This window comes from Ipomoea triloba, chromosome 5 (genome assembly GCF_003576645.1).
Source record: "Ipomoea triloba cultivar NCNSP0323 chromosome 5, ASM357664v1".
Classification (NCBI taxonomy): Eukaryota; Viridiplantae; Streptophyta; class Magnoliopsida; order Solanales; family Convolvulaceae; genus Ipomoea; species Ipomoea triloba.
Genome location: NC_044920.1, coordinates 27,544,782 through 27,562,009, shown reverse-complemented (window position 1 = coordinate 27,562,009; position 17,228 = coordinate 27,544,782). Strand labels below are relative to the sequence as shown.

General features: G+C 34.0%; 2 protein-coding genes across 2 annotated transcripts; one reads left to right on the top strand and one right to left on the bottom strand.

Annotated features, from left to right (window-relative positions):
• Positions 1-286: 286 nt before the first annotated feature.
• Positions 287-2,942, bottom strand: LOC116019530 (actin-7). The gene is made up of 5 exons (XM_031259784.1): positions 2,808-2,942; positions 2,017-2,087; positions 1,537-1,930; positions 836-1,449; positions 287-746 (listed from the first exon to the last, which is right to left on the bottom strand). The coding sequence occupies exons 2-5, from the start codon at positions 2,074-2,076 to the stop codon at positions 681-683; spliced, it is 1,134 nt and encodes a 377-aa protein (XP_031115644.1). The 5' UTR covers positions 2,077-2,087; positions 2,808-2,942; the 3' UTR covers positions 287-680.
• A 9,301-nt stretch (positions 2,943-12,243) lies between these two features.
• Positions 12,244-13,124, top strand: LOC116019293 (RING-H2 finger protein ATL78-like). Its single transcript, XM_031259446.1, has one exon. It carries the CDS (start codon positions 12,320-12,322, stop codon positions 12,983-12,985), a length of 666 nt encoding a protein of 221 aa, XP_031115306.1. The 5' UTR covers positions 12,244-12,319; the 3' UTR covers positions 12,986-13,124.
• Positions 13,125-17,228: the final 4,104 nt, after the last annotated feature.

Here is a 17,228-nt window from a genome sequence, read left to right as displayed (position 1 = left end):
ATATATATAAACAAATATTACAATATAACAGAGTCAATATCACTAAAATAATAATAATAATAATAATAATAATAATAATAATAATAATGGAGTAATGGACTATCGTTTTGACACCCCCGTGCCAAACTGCCAATGTCTAATGAGACAATTCGCATCCATATTTTCAAATTTTTGCATGTTTACCAACATAACTAGTTGGTCTTCAGAATTTTTCTTTAAATCTGGATTTTGATCAATATTGTTGTTAGGAGTTGCCAAACACACCCTAGCCGAAAATACAAAACCCTTAATATGAAAACCTTCAATCTGATCATATATAATTTTCGCAAACTGACACTAACATAATGTTTTTTTCCCTTCTCTTACAATAAAATATTAACATAAGCTTGTCCGAGAATCAAAACCCATAGAATATAATAAAACTTTAGGAAGCAAAAAAAGAAAGAAAACCTCACAATCACTCCCCAACTACAACCACCTAAGAAACGACACATTGAAGCAACAATGATGCTATGATCCATGGAATATGACAACAATGTGAACCAAACGAATTGATATAAAATATGCCCTCCTCTTGAAACCTGACCTCACAACTTCTTGTCAATGAAAGTTTAGGATCATTTGGAACATCATACCAAAAGAGTGGGAAAGACAAAGGACAATCACCAAGTAGTTGTGCCTTAGAAGCACTTCCTGTGGACAATGGATGGACCGGACTCCTCGTATTCGCTCTTTGAAATCCACATCTGAGTAGGTAAAAAGGGATCACATGTAAAGATCAAAGTCTAAAAGATTTAATGTGATGAAGGAAACAGAGAATCACGACTGGCTTTACCTGTTGGAAAGTGCTGAGGGATGCAAGGATGGATCCTCCGATCCAAACACTGTATTTCCTTTCTGGTGGAGCGACAACCTTAATCTTCATGCTGCTGGGTGCTAGAGCGGTGATTTCCTTGCTCATACGATCGGCAATACCAGGAAACATGGTAGAACCACCACTGAGAACAATGTTACCATAGAGGTCCTTCCTAATATCTACATCACACTTCATGATGGAGTTGTAGGTAGTCTCATGAATACCCGCAGCTTCCATTCCAATCATAGATGGCTGGAATAGGACTTCTGGGCAACGGAATCTCTCAGCTCCAATTGTAATTACCTGTCCATCAGGCAACTCATAGTTCTTCTCAATAGAGGAGCTGCTCCTTGCTGTTTCAAGCTCTTGCTCGTAGTCAAGGGCCACATATGCAAGCTTTTCCTTCATGTCGCGAACAATTTCCCGCTCAGCAGTAGTGGTGAACATGTAACCTCTTTCAGTGAGAATTTTCATTAGATGATCAGTGAGATCACGGCCAGCAAGGTCCAACCTAAGGATGGCATGAGGAAGGGCATAACCTTCATAAATTGGTACTGTGTGACTAACACCATCACCAGAATCCAGCACAATACCTGCCAACAATTTATTGAATAAGTTTCAGAATGCACGTCTTGCTATTACAAAAAGAATTTCAGAAGACAGTGACTAATCATACGAACCAGTTGTACGACCACTGGCATAGAGAGACAGCACAGCCTGAATAGCAACATACATAGCAGGAACATTAAAAGTCTCAAACATGATTTGGGTCATCTTCTCCCTGTTAGCTTTGGGGTTGAGGGGTGCCTCAGTGAGAAGGACAGGGTGCTCCTCAGGAGCAACACGAAGCTCATTGTAGAATGTGTGATGCCAAATCTTTTCCATGTCATCCCAGTTGCTGACAATACCATGCTCAATGGGGTATTTCAAGGTCAAGATACCTCGCTTAGACTGGGCTTCATCACCCACATAGGCATCCTTCTGTCCCATCCCAACCATAACACCAGTGTGCCTAGGACGACCAACAATACTGGGAAACACTGCTCTTGGAGCATCATCACCAGCAAACCCAGCCTGTATAAAAAATGTGTAGTCAGCCAGGCTGAAATGCATGATACCTTTATGGCTACAGACACATGAATATTAACAATCAGACTAACCTTCACCATTCCCGTTCCATTGTCACAGACAAGGGGCTGAATATCCTCAGCATCTGCCATTTTCTATGAAACTGCAAAACGCATAACAGGTCAGATAATTAGAACATTTTAAGCAGAACCAGTAATAGTTACACCATACTCAGCAGCACAAAAGCTTGGTTAGGTTGTGTCCAAAATAATGATCTTTTCCACTTTTTCTGATTATTATTTAAAAGAAAAGCAAATTAAACTCAAAATTGCAAACCAAAGTATCATGAAAGCCAGATATCCCAATGTGAGATGGGTTAGCAGATCATATTCAGAGTGTAAACATGATCATGAGTAAGCAAGATCAAATCCAAAAATATAATTCCAGTTTAGCAATTCAAATGAACAGATTCATCAAATAACATCGGTAAAAAACATCGAATGCAAACCTCAATAGAAATGCAACACAAGTTAGATCTATGAAAATTAAAAGTAGATCGAGTTCCCATGAAAATCACAGATCACAACACTGTTCACAAAAATTCCCCTAACAATCATACTTCAATCTTCACCATCCACAGATTCACTAAATCCGACCATTTCATACGGAATGAACAAATAAAATCATATACAAAACTATAAAACGGAACTTGAAGCAACGGAACTTCACAGATCTCAAAGCAGAAAACGAAACGCAATTCACATCTTCATTCTATGATCAACATTGATCGAGAGCTAATTAGCTTGAAATAAAATTGAACCAGAAAAATAAAAAAGTTAGATCAGTGAATGTGCAGATCTCAATTTAGCTTAAGTTAGCTTACCGGAAAGTGAACTAGAAACGAGATCGGAGAAAATGATTTGTCACCGGAGACGACAGCCGCCGGCCTCGCTTTCTCTCTGGTGCCGAAGGTGTTCAAAAACAAATTAGGAGGCGTAAATTTAGAGAGAGTATATATAGCGACTAGACACTGACTGCACAGTGACACGGACAAAGGTTTGAATTTGATTTTTATCTTTTTCCACCTAATTTCAAATTTTCATTTCAACCAATGGTAAATAGTGGTCAAAAAATAGTATTTTTCCTACTTTTTTTTTAAGAAAAAAAATTATTTTTTAATATTTAAATCTTTAAGAAATATAGGGGCGTCAAAGTATGTTGAAGCCCACAACTCCACAAGCTAGTCCTAACCCACCTACTATGAAGCGGGTTAGAGGTTTTTTTCTAAAAAAAAATTGCCTGTAAATAAGTGGGTCTCGCAGGTTTAACCTGTGCGGGCTAGAAAATTAACAAAATTAAAATTTTAAAATTTATTTAAGAAAATGAAAAGATTGTAACTCATTTTACATTCAAATATTATTTATTAGTGAGTACTAAATTAGTGAATATTGGTGTTAGCATGTTTTGTCAATGTTGTGTTTTTTCACTTATCATAACTTTGTGTGTAATGAGAGTAATAAATTAATTACTTTACGTTCTCAAAAAAAAATTAGTTACTTTACAACGGACTATTGAGACATTATAATTTAATTTAGCGACAAATGTAATACTTTTTAGCTAAAATTGAATATAAATTTTCTCTAAAAACGAATGCTCCCAAATATGCATCAATTTGTCCCCATCACTATTTTATTAATTAAACAAAATATGTAGCAATTGTAGTGAAAAGCTTTTTTTTTTTTGGCGAAAAGTTAAAAACATATTTGAGAAGCAAGGATCTCTAGTGATTTGACACGCAGCCATGCAGGTTGATTAGCCTTTGAAGCAAAGAGTCATGTTATTACATTAAGATTGTCTTAAAATATGATTAAGAACTACTCCGTATTTGACAAAGACAAGGATAAGTTTTATGATGCTTTACTCAATCTTATATCTTTGTCCTTATCAATGCCTCTATATTTGGAAGTACCTTAATATTAATAATTGATTTTTATAATAATTACAATAAACTAAATTTAATACAAAATTTATTTGACAAATTAGATGTTAGTTGATAGTTGATTAAATGCAAAAATGACTTTCTGAAAAAGTTTGTCGAAAACGTTGTTTTGAACAACTTTTTGAATTTTAATGTTTTGAATGAATAAGTTGTTACAAAAAAAAAAACTAATTAATCAAACACTTATATTGACAGTTTAACCAAATCAAATATCTAATAGTGATCAAATAAGCCGAAATTGACTGATAAATTAACTACGCTACCAAACGTGACCTTTATGTTAAGCGAACTGTAGAGCTCAAAAGGAACTATATATGTTATACCCCATCAATATAGACATGTTAATGGTAAAGCAAATAGCCTTTAATCATTTAGTTTGACCAAACTATTTAATAAGTATTGTCAAACATGCACCACTTAATACACTTTAAAATATATAAAATATACTATAGAACAAAATCTTACATTTTTGTTATACCACATTTTAAATTTAATATTAAAATTAATATGATTATTGTGCATACCCAAACACTAACCTCAATTATAAATACATTAAAAATATATGGTGAAGCACGTGAAGTGTAATGACAAGTACAATTTTAAAATTTGAATTTGACACGTCACCTAAGTCGAAAATTTACAGCTACACGGGATGGATAGGAACAGATAATATGGATTGGATAAAAATTGTCATTCATCTCGGAGTGAGCGACTTCAATTTACCTCATTTAATAACTTTTGGACTAATTTTAGAGCTTTTGAATTAATTTAGCGTAAATTTAAAACTAATATATCTGGAAAAAAAAAAAGGTCATCCCTAATAACGAAATTAGTAAACAGTTTATTGCGTGATTGGGCCAGGCCTTTTGCGGTGTAACATATCAAGTTCTAAGATTTATACATAAAAACAACGGACCATGGGCTTGCCTGATGGGTAAGAGATATTGGGTCCAAGTTTACCATTAGGAGAATTGTATTGGCCCATATAGCCCACTAAAATAGTTGATCAATAGTTATTGTGTGGACCGTGGTTACTGTCAAATTCTGTAAATCACGGTAACTCAGTGGTTATCGTCAAATACGGCGTACTGAACTAATGGCATAAAGGTTAGTTTGTGTTCTCCATATCTCAATAAAACCAACAATGCTAATATTAGGAAAAAAAAAAAGAATTAAGCTCAGATATGTTATCTAATTATACACCATATTGCAATTGAGCCATGAAACTAAAAAAAAAAAAACTGCAATTGAGTACTATTCAACCTTTTTTTTTAAAAAAAAATTATTTTAATAATTTAAAAAAAATATTAAAAAAACCCCACCCCTTCTCTTGCCTTCGTCTTTAGCATGGAGATGAAGAGACCTATTCATCTCCGGACCAGAGACGAAGAAGATAGCTTCATCTCCAGGGAGACAAAGTTATTTGTCTAGCTAGAGATGAAGACTGGTTCATTGTCTTCGGTGGAGACTAATGTGAGGGGTATGGTGAGAATTTTTTAAAAATTATTTTTTAAAAAATAAATTCGGTAAACTGCCAAGTCAACCTATTACCAGGTAAATATATAATTTTAAGTTGAATTGCATAAAATTGCATTGTTTAAAGACTTAATTGTAATTTTTTAAGTTTGATAGACTGAATTATAGTTTAATGTATAATTGACGGATGTATTTGAGCATTATATTCCCTATAAAAATAGCGATAATAACGAGACATTAACTTAACTGAACCCTTAATAAAATTCCTAAATGAAAAATAAAAGCTACGAATTTAGACGTTCCACTTCTACCGCAACAAACGCATTAACAACCCTTCTTCGGCCCTATCCTAATCACAAAGATTTTCCGATCTTTTTTCCACTGGTGTGAAAAGGGTTGGAAGTGTGTCTCGATCAATAACCCATTGTTTCCCTCTTCCTCATACTTTAAGACCCAAAGCAAAATTCCCATGATGAAAGGGATTGTCCTTTGCTAAATGAATATGGTACCACCAACTGTATGTGACACTCAAATGGAATATGTATAAAGCATCTGCTTCATATAACGAACTTTCATAATATTTCATTGAAAAATAATGCTCCTAACTTTGGGAGTTTGAAACAATTAGTAAATAGATTGTTAATGTAACTGAACCATTAGAGATTTGAATATTGTAAAGAGTGTGTAAATATAATAATGTCCGTATAACATATTTAATATTAAAGCCACTTCGTTTCCACAATCTTGAATTAGTGTCTTTTCTTTTTATTTGTAGATTAGCGAATGTGTTAGCCCACACTCTTGCTAAGGTAGTAGATTCTCATGCGGATTATTTAATTTGGAATTCTATTACTCCTACTTGTATTCGTCATTTATTCCGTATTTCTTAACAATGGAGTTACTGTTTTGAGTTCAAAAATTTTCATGTTTGTCGTTTCTTTATATAACTTGATAATAAATATATAGAGAACTAGCTTTCTATAATGTCAAAAAACACTAATGTACTGTTATGCCTAGTACAATTACATGTGTTGTGGATTCTATACTTATATTATGTACTATTGATACAATTGCTGACAGTACTCATTATAACTCATTACATAAACATATTTATTTTATGTACAATACAATACAAGTATTGATCGAGACCATAAAATTTATGCAATTATATATATATTAAAATGCCTGCAACCTGCTATTATATGTGTGAATGTATGTATATATATTATTCTTGAAAAAAATGTAAAAAGGATGTTAACTAGGGAGTATATATTAAGCAATGTTGTGGTGATGTGGCAACCTCAACTTGTGGTAATTAGCTGTCAAGGCAAAATTAAGTGCTAAATGATGGATAGTGATGAGAGTTGTCTTGCAAAAAAGTGCAAAACGGATAAGCTTTGAGAAGTTGTACCAATCTCTTTGCAAGGCTAAAAAAGGAAGATGATGAGGAATATCAGCCGACACTAGATTGTGTCGCCATTGTGTTCAACTAATAGTGATGCCAAACAAAGTGAAATTCCGTTTTTAGCCCCATCCCACCAACTCCCAATTCTAATAAGATTTGGAAACTCTCATTACAAATAAGGAGGCAAAACCATAAGGTATACAACCATAAGCTATATATATATATCGGTCACTTATCATCGATAATTTGGCCGGAGAGACTGAAATTGAGAAAAATTAAATAGTTGTAGATTCAAGTTGACAGTTGTGGAAATCATGGACTCCAATTAACAATACTCCAATGGATGAACTCATGGACTTCAATTCAATTAACAATACTCCAATAGTCATAGGATCAAAAGTGAAAATTTTCCTAACTCATTATTAATTTTTTTAGTGCTATTATTGACTCTGTTATAATACAGAATATATTCATAACTACTTTTTCAACCTACTGAAGCACGAAGAATCAATATTGCCTCCACTGAGACTCGAACCCACCACCTTCCATATGGGGGTGCAACCGGGTGCACTAGACCACAAGGTTTTGATTAATTCATGATTAGTTTATTTATTTTCTTAGTACTAAAAAATAAATCTAAAATTGTCAAAAAATGGGGGAAAAAAAAAAAAGGTGAAATGCGGAGAATATCATGCGCAAATTAAGATGTGGTACGAAGCCAATCCAATCTACTGTTTTGTATATGCAGGTGATGAATAATGGAAGAGATGAACTTTTGTTGGGGGATAATGGGGCACAAACCATAAAGCTATAGCTTTATTTCAATAAGATTTGTTGCTACTGGTATAGGGTGGTAGTAGGTGGTATTTAAATATGGTTGATTGCCCTTCAAGTTCTTGTTTTCTTTTTTTGCCAATTAATTCAGAGATTTGATATCTATATATGCCATCTGTTAACATGCTATTAATATTGGGGATATATATATATATATATATACATTTAAGCTATAACATAGTTCATTAATTAATGTTTATGATATTTTCAAGTTCATTAATTAATGTTCATGATATTTCCAAGTTCAATTTAAAGATGAACTAAAAAAGATTGACATGTGGTGTTTACTTTAAAGTTTAAAGATGACCTATAAAAAAAATTGACACTTGGTGTTTACGTTAATTATGTAGTTTTTGTTTTTATTTTTATTTTATAAAGTTTCTCATTCTCCATTCTATGTTATCCAATTAAATTGTTGAAAATGTACCAAAAAATGTAATTTTATTTATCTATGAAAAAATAAAATAAAAAAATTTCTCCAACCCCCTCCATTTTAAATCCGCATTGGGCAAACTTTTTTAAAATCCATCGAATGTGGGTCTTCAGTACAGGTACCCACCACTTATTATTATTATTATTATTATTATTATTATTATTTAAAATAATATAAATGTTCAAATATAATAATTAAATAATTAATTTTTTAAAATAAACTTATTAGTTTAGCGCTAAAAATAGTAAAAAGTTAACAAAGTTATATAAACTTTTATAATTAACTATATACTTATTTTAATATATATATTTACACACACATGGTGGGTTGGTTGGAGTTCTAGACTAGTTTTGTACATAAAACTCGAATCCAACTCGATCCACCGTGAGTTAAATTTTTCAGGACCCACCCCGACCCATCACCCACGATCACCCAAAAAACACGAGCCATATAGGTTGAATTCAGGTGGATATATGTGGGGTGGATTGAAATTGCCATCCCTACTTATACCTAAATGTCATGAGTTCAATTTTTGTCAACACATTCTTGGTCGAGTCAGCCACATAGAATTCTAGTGCGGTTGCATCTGTTGTTTAATTTGTGATTTATTACATATGAGTAAAATTTACTCAATACACATTCTTAAATAATGGGGTACAATTTTCTATGGTCACCCAAATATTCATCAATTAGAATTAAATTATATTAATGCCTGTAAAAGTTTCAATAATGCAAGTTTGACTAAACACAGACTATGAGTGGCTAGCTAGAGAGCTTCATTCATTGCTTTTATTTTAATGGTGTGAGCATTATGATTATTATTGACCATAATATAAAATGATGATAATAATAAGCCAATTATCATGCATGCTTTATCTTCATGTTTTTGCCATTTATAATTATAATTAGAATTGTTGAATTCCCATCTTATCCAAATTCTTTGGTTAGCTGTTTTATTGGAACCTCATATGCGTGCCTCACCTGACCTCTCTCCCAAAAACCGCCCTGCAGTCCACAGATTAAAAAAATGATTTTATTTTGAAAACAAATGAATTAATTAATACATAATAAATAAATAACAATTTGAGGGTGGATCTTTATCCGATCCCCAACCAACGCATTAGCTAGCTCTTTCCACTTCAACTAAAGAGATTGGCGCGTGCACTGCACCATACTTCTTCTTTCTTTTTTTTTTTTTTCTTTTTTTTTTTTTTCTCAAAACCATATTCCATTGTTATAATGTAGTGTTGTTCATTGAAGCACAAAGAGTATCACTGAGGCTCGAACACATTCCCTTCAATGTGAGAGTGTAAATCGGGTGCCACTAAATCACAAGGTCTTTGGCAAGTAAGTTAGTTAGTTATGAGTTAATGACCTTGTGGTTTAGTGGCACCCGGTGTCCTGGTTTACACTCTCACATAGATGATGGGAGTGAGTTCGAGTTTCAGTGGAGACAACTATTGACTTTTTGTGCTTCAATAGGTTGAGAAAGTAGTTATGAACAGATACTACATTGTAACAGAGAAGTTAGTTAGTTATGGACAATTTAACTTGATTTATTTTTTTGTAGTCATTTACCGGTTAAACTCAAAAGTCATACTTAAACAAAGAGTACATTTTAGTAGTGACTTCGAAATTTCTCGTAAATCAAAAAATTTGTGGAGTCTTAGATTATTAACATCTATCTTTGTAATATTCTTCAACTATATTATTATATTTATAATTTATCGCTATTTATAAAGTTCAGAACCACTTGAATATTAACAAGGGAGATCTTCATATATAATCTTGATATCATATGCATAATACATATATACACACAAACACAAAGCTTCCTCCATCAACATATCCACAGCTAGCCTGACAACTTTATATTTTTTTAAAAATTACTTTACATAAAAGCTGTCTGCAACATAACTGAAAGCAACCTTTTATTTCTACTAGGTTAATAATTTCTATCATTATGTGGCGTTTTTAACACTTAATTGGGGTTTAAATAAAGTTTCAGTACCAGAAAAGCTTGTTAAAAGATCTTAAAAGCAGATCAGATCATGAAACTTTTTAGTTAACAAATTGCCATAAGAGGTGTTAATCACAGTCATTATATTTGGGTTAGATTGTAATCAGGCTACTTGCAACCTGTGGGGCCGCCAAGTAGTACGATGTTAAGTTAATAAAAGACAAGGATTAAGGATCTTAATGGGGACAATTTTCTCACAGAATCTTGTTCCTCAGAGGTGGATTATCAAGGAGATCTAGTAACACCTCAGCAAATAGATTCGGTTGTACGTGCACTACCTAGTACTATTAATAACAAAATAATGAGTTCCCAAGTTCGACTCCCAACTGAAATGACATATTAATATTCTTGGTATGAGCTGATCAACTATAGACAACTTAGATTGATTTGTCTCATTGATCGAGGTAGCCCTTTATCTGCTAGGGCCACAAAGTCAGATTTACCGAGTTTATACTTTTACATAATAATTGCTGGTTTCTTTCGTCATCCAAAAAATAATGAGTTCCAGTGCACAATACAAAGAGGGTAATGTAAATTAAAGCAAATGGGTGCTTAACTGTAGTGTTTTATATTGGTAAAACATGCAAATTGCAATATATGGATAAGATGTTTTAGATTTCACAGACATGTAGTATCGAGGTTTCCTGGCCGCAGGTTGCTTAAATTACTATATATTTTGCATGTTTTTTCTGTCAACACTGACTTCCATTAACTTGAAATAATGAATTATAAGTACAATATATACATATCCTATGTTTTAACTAACCCACTCCTCATACTAGTTGCTCATTTCTTTTTCGTATTGCATTGATATCCACATCCTGTATAATAAAGATGAATCTGTCAAATATTCAATCCGAAACAATCCTTTTAAGGGCGTTACTATATACTTATAAATTTGAACTTTTGACTTTATATTTAATCACATACATTTTACTTCTTAAGAAATTAGTATAAGCAAATGAATGCAATTAGGTTAACCAAAGCTAGGTTAAGAAAGAATGCAATATAAAAAATAGATGAACTCCATGCATTATATTAGGATCAAACTAAGCGCTTACTATTACATCAAAAGTTATAACTAATAGTGAAAACGTGACTTTATTTTCTTATATTGTCACCATATTTTCTAGAGGCGAAGTGCTGAATTTGACCTTTCAAACCTCTACCCAACGATCGGACTCCTTCAAACCTATAGACTAAGGGTGAGAACTGAGGAGTTTGCTCCACTAACGCTACATATCCCACTAAGAGGTCCTGGGGGTTGGGCTAAACCTTTTTAAAAGTAGATTAAAAAACCTGGACGCCGCAGAATGGGAAACTTCGTTCTGGGTTCCTTCCTAGGTCCTGGGACCCAAGTCGCAATTGGTTTTGAGGATGTCGTGGTTCTGTCCAATCAAATTAAAACATCCCAACTAGAAGTGGAGCCCACCCATTTTTTGATAAGATAAACACCAATCAATAAGGTGTGCCGAAAGCCTCAGTGGAGGAACCTCTTCTGCCTTTTGCCTAGAGCCAATTTTTCTTTTTTTAAATTTGGGGTTTAAGAATATTATTTTGAGATTGTTTCCGCTCCGGGTATTAACTGACTATTCTGAACCTAACACCGTTGCTATTAGCTGAAAGGAGTCCCATCATATTTTTAGGTGAGGCCTCTAAGACGTACTATTGTACCCAAATCTTTTATTTAATAAGATTTATAAGAAAATTAGCACATTTGTTGCCTTCCTTGATTACATGTATTGTCACCAGGGTCGGTTTGTTTTTATTTGCGTGGTCCTGATAAATAAGTGAGACCTTATCAAAGTATAAATAAATTGCGAATTGAAAAAAAATTGTAAAGAAAAAATGCACAAAACTTAATTTTGGGCCAATATAATCACAAATACACATACTAACTATTAAGACAGGGCTGGACTAGGAGCTCAATATTTTGAGACCTTATGTTTTTGCAGCTCTTACACGCCTTAACATCCGGCCCAAATTATCACTTCTTCAAAGGCTGAAGCTAAAAAACGGCCTTTACTGTAACAATGTAAAAACATTATTATTTTTTTCTAATTTATTCACACTCGAAAGGTTGGCATGGCCCACACTTTATTGCTTTTCCCTTGTTATAAATTCTCCCTATTCCCTAATTCTATTCATCTTCCAACCGAGAATTGAACAAGCTTTTCTACACTAACGAACGGAGATTAAAAAAACCAAACAAAACCCAAGTATTCATCATGGCTTCTGGTCTTCTCGCTCAAGATTTCTTGGAAACTTTCCGGTCCCGGAAGTTACTATTATCGGCCCCGCCGCCGGCAAACGGCAGCTTCGACACGGTGGCGGCCGGGGTGGCGGCGAGCACGACATTCGACGCGAACGTTGTGATGGTCCTGTCGGTGTTGCTGTGCGCTTTGATATGTTCTCTGGGGGTGAATTCCATCATAAAGTGCGCGTTGCGGTGTTCGAGCATTGCCGCCGGGAGGTCGCCGGCGCCGGAGCGGTCAAGCTCCGGCGGCTCGCCGGCGAGGTTGGCGAACACGGGGATCAAGAAGAAGGCGCTCAAGACGTTCCCTATCATCAGCTACGCCGCCGGCGACTCAAAGCTGCCGGGATTGGACACCGATTGCGCAATTTGCCTGTCGGAATTTGCCGCCGGCGACCGCGTTAGGGTTTTGCCGAAATGCAACCACGGATTCCATGTTCGGTGTATAGACAAGTGGCTTAGCTCTCACTCTTCTTGCCCCACTTGCCGCCACTGCCTCATCCAAACCTGCCAGAAAATTGTCGGCGCCGCCGCTACCCAACCGCCTACTCCCGCCACGCCGCCGCCGGTGCCGGCCGCCGTCGTCATCCAGATCGACCCCCTCCACCGGGAAGGTTTCTTGCCAAACTATCATAATTAGGTTAATTTCTTTAATTTAGTTAATTGAGCCAAGAATTTGTAACCCCCACGAATCCAAGATCTCCAATTGTACATTTATTTAACTAAGGTTTTGTTTAAAGAAAAAAAAGAGTTTAATTTCCACTCTTAATTTCATGCCACAATCTACCTGTCTCACTTCTCCTATTAATTTCTTACTAGTACGAATGTCACAAAGTAGTTTTAACTTACGAACAAGTTAAGTATCAAATAAGTAAATAAGTAGATGAACTTATTGATATTTTTGTGTAATAATTGGGTTACTGACCTTATAAAGTGTGCAAGCGAATCATCAAACAAACAAAATATGTGCATTATATTGTTCAATTGAAATATTTTATGATTTCTTTCAACACAATTTAAATTGAAAACATTTCAATATTTCTTCTCAACTAATATGACAGAGGACACGACGATTTTAAATACATACCATGTAAGTTATATGATCAGATTTTATCAAAAAATTAAAAAAAAATGTTTCAATTGCACATAATTAACTTATTTAATGGTTTGATTGCATATACATATATTTTTAAGTTGAAAGACAGAATTGCACACAAAAGCGACAAGTTTAGTGATATTTAAAACTTTTTCCTTTTAACATATTATCAACGCGCGACAACAGATGTCACAAGATAAACTAGTTTAATTTTAAATAAATACAGGGTGCGTTTGGTTCGCACATGGGAATCAGAATCGGAATGGGTATCAAATACTTGGTAATGGTAATGGGTTTTGGTGAAAATATTTACCATGTTTGGTAGTTGGGTGAAATGGGAATGATTATTAATAGTTGGGGAAGAAAGGAAGAAGGGAGATGAAACCCTTATTTAATAAGGGTATATGTTTTCTCATTAATGGGGTATTCCAAACCCATAGTAGCATTTACAAAACCTATCAACCAAACACAAGCAATCACTTTCATACACATTCCTTATGCCTAAACCCACCAACTAAACACACCCACAATATATTGTGTAACATTTTCCTTCTAATGATTCATGTGCACTTTAATGGAGATTATGGTACGGCAATAATGCGGATTAGTAATACGGATTTAGTTGCGTTCATTGGTTCAATATGTAGTATTTGGGAGAAGATCGAAGAATCATGAAATATTAGTCATATAGTAATTAATATGCTATGTTACCATATATAAAGTGTATAATACACAACAAAACATGTGTATGGATGAAATTATAGTGATGTGTAATCATGCAATACATACAAGTGGTGCCCAACATAACAATAATTTCAGTACAATTCAACACTACAACATTAGCATTGTACTAGGTATGATTGATTGATTAATTGATAAGTAAAAGTAATTTTCATGGGTTTGGAAATGGATGAAAGTGAAAAGACAAGAGATAGGAACGTAAATACGGAAACGCCAAAAAAGTATGCTTTTTGAGTCGACAAATCACGATTGCAAAACACAATTTGTCACATTAAAAGGCATAGAAACACAATTCCCCTGATATGATAGCTTAGCCAATCTTAGAAAAACAATTTTCTACTAATCTCAGCCAAAAATACTATATGTATTCTCATACTTTACTCTCAACTTTTACTCTTACACTTAAAATTTTGATGTACACACATTTACAAGGGTCCACATAAAGAAAATAACCTATCAGTACCCTCCACATCAGGGAGAAATTTTGAAGGAATAAGATTTTGGAGTATATGTAGTAAAACTCAATCTCAGCAGTTGATCCATCGACCAACAGAAAGTTTTGGGTCAAAAAATTGAGTTGCTTAAATGATTTCACCAGATTTCTCACCCTGTGCGCTTCTGCGCACAAGTGGTTTTCAAATCCCACCTTGTTGACCTTGTCACTACACGAAAGTGCGTTCTAGGTAGCCTGTCTCGTGACCTAACCAGTAGAAGACCACAAGAAGGTAAATTAATCTTGGTTGTCCATAGTTGACTGACTTAATTCAGTAAAGTCGATAGACAGTTTTTACATGAATCGAACTTAAAATCTTGTGATTATCCAGTTAATTGCGTCGGACCATTTAATTTGAGCTACCTAGCAAGACATTTTTTGCATTTTTATATGATCGAATCCGCGTAAATGACAAATTAAAGCAAAACGTGCAGGTTCCAGGTGATGGAGGATGAAGGTTAAAGGGATTGAAAAGACATAAAAGGGCGTATAGTAATGAATATTGGGCCACCAAATGTGTATGGAAGCTGAAGAGGACTGCACAAACTCATTGATAGATCAATCACGTTTTATACTTAGTATGTGCAGTCCAACAAATTCAAATCTGGTTTAATACTTTATTTTTTTCCTGTGAGTTATCCGAGTAAGGTATGTATGCCAGACAAATTATATTGTGGATTACATTTTTATGATATTGAAAATTTTATCTTTAATGTACCGTAAAGTTCAATACATTAAGAGTGAACATGCAATACATTAAAAATTCAGTTTTTTAGTTTACTAAAAACAAATCTATATGTAAGTGGTTCTCTTACAATGTGGACCGTGGTCAACAATATAATGATTGATATTTATATGTTTTTCCTATGGTGAGTCTACTAGGCCTAAGACCACGACCTCGATTGGCCTACAGGTCTCCAAACACTTGTACATAGGTTACTAGCTAGGCCTGAGACCGTGGCCTTAACTAGTCTTTAGACCTCCAAATGCTTGTACACTAGTGACGCGACTGCTAGGCCTAAGACCAAGGCCTCAACTGGCTCACAAGGCTCCAAATACGTGTACATTAGTGTCCACAACAAAGTCAAATTTATACATTTCTTTTTTAAAATCATTGGTAGGATTCAAACTTTGCATCATGTACGATTGCTAGCAAAACGAAACTTATAAATTTACTCGGAATTGATTGATTAGTTAAGTTGGGGCTGAAGCCTGAAAGACATATTATTATATAGATTTAGTGAGTGTAAATGAGAAAGCAAAAACGTGCAGTTTCCAGGTGATGGAGGATGAAGTTTAAAGGGATTGAAAAGAAATAATAGGGCGTATAGTAATGAATATTGTTGGGCCACACCAAACGTGTATGGAAGTTGAAGAGGACTGCACAAACTCTTCCATATATCAATCACGTTTTATACTAAGTATGTGCAGTCCCGGCCACATATTAAAAGCTGCTTTAATTCTTTATTTCTTTTTCCTATAAGTTATCCAAGCAAGGTATGTGTGCTCCCAAATTATATTGTGAACAGTGTCACACTAGGCATCATAGTATTTGCTTATATATGGGCTTTGGACAAAAGCCCATACACTTAGATTGACTTGACTCATGATCTTCTTCCAATTCTTATCAAACATTATTACATGGACCATGATCCAAAAAAAAATTAAAAAAAAATTATATACCGCACATGAAATTATATATGATCATTGGGTCACAAATTATAAATTTATTACGGAGTATTATTTTGTTGAATGACGAGGGAAACTCGCAGCTAATAGTGTATGGCGGGTTCAACCGAGAGTCCGAGAGGATGTTGGTCAAAATTGAATTTGTGACCTTCTAGTATCACATTTGATTAATTTAAAAGTCAATAATCAAAATTAACACTACCAAATAGTTGAAAAATCATTTATAATATTATCTAGTTTAATATTATCTAATTCAAAGAACTTGTTTAAAGATGAAAAAATTAAATGAATAAATAATTAAATAAGCTTTATTTCTTAGTACTATTGACCCTGCAGGTACATATAGTATGTACTAAGACTTTAACCCATGACCTCGATCTCATTTGCAAGAGTCATTGACCACAAAGTTTTTAACAAATAATTAAATAAGCTAATCTACGAAAGATATACATTTTTAATAGTCCAATGATCAATTTGAAAGTAAAATCACCATCATTATCTTCTTTGTTAATTTTGTTAGAACTATGACTAATCTTCTATGGTTAAGATGAAAGAGATCCGTACCAGTATATCTACACTTTATGAATTAAAGATTAAAATTTTTAAATGCTATAAAAATAAATTTTTAATTGATTTTTGGGCTAAAAAATTTGAGAAAGTATATACCCTTAAATATATATTTTCAATTTAGTGTGCATGCAAAATTATGTTTTTACCCTTAGTATTAATTACCATTAGATAGAAATTGTAATATATAGATGACTAAATGCAAAAAGTGACAGGATAAAATTAGTTAATGTTGGTGCTCACAATGCATGCCCAACCCCCCCCCCCCCCCCCCCCCCCCCCCCCCCCCCCCCCCCC

Coding starts and splice junctions, on each gene's coding strand:
- LOC116019530 (XM_031259784.1), bottom strand. CDS start 2,076: ATGGCAGATGCTGAGGATATTCAGCCCCTTGTCTGTGACAATGGAACG. Junction 1,450..1,536: donor TGCCAGTGGTCGTACAACTG/GTTCGTATGATT, acceptor AATTGTTGGCAG/GTATTGTGCTGGATTCTGGT. Junction 747..835: donor CCCTCAGCACTTTCCAACAG/GTAAAGCCAGTC, acceptor TTACCTACTCAG/ATGTGGATTTCAAAGAGCGA.
- LOC116019293 (XM_031259446.1), top strand. CDS start 12,320: ATGGCTTCTGGTCTTCTCGCTCAAGATTTCTTGGAAACTTTCCGGTCC.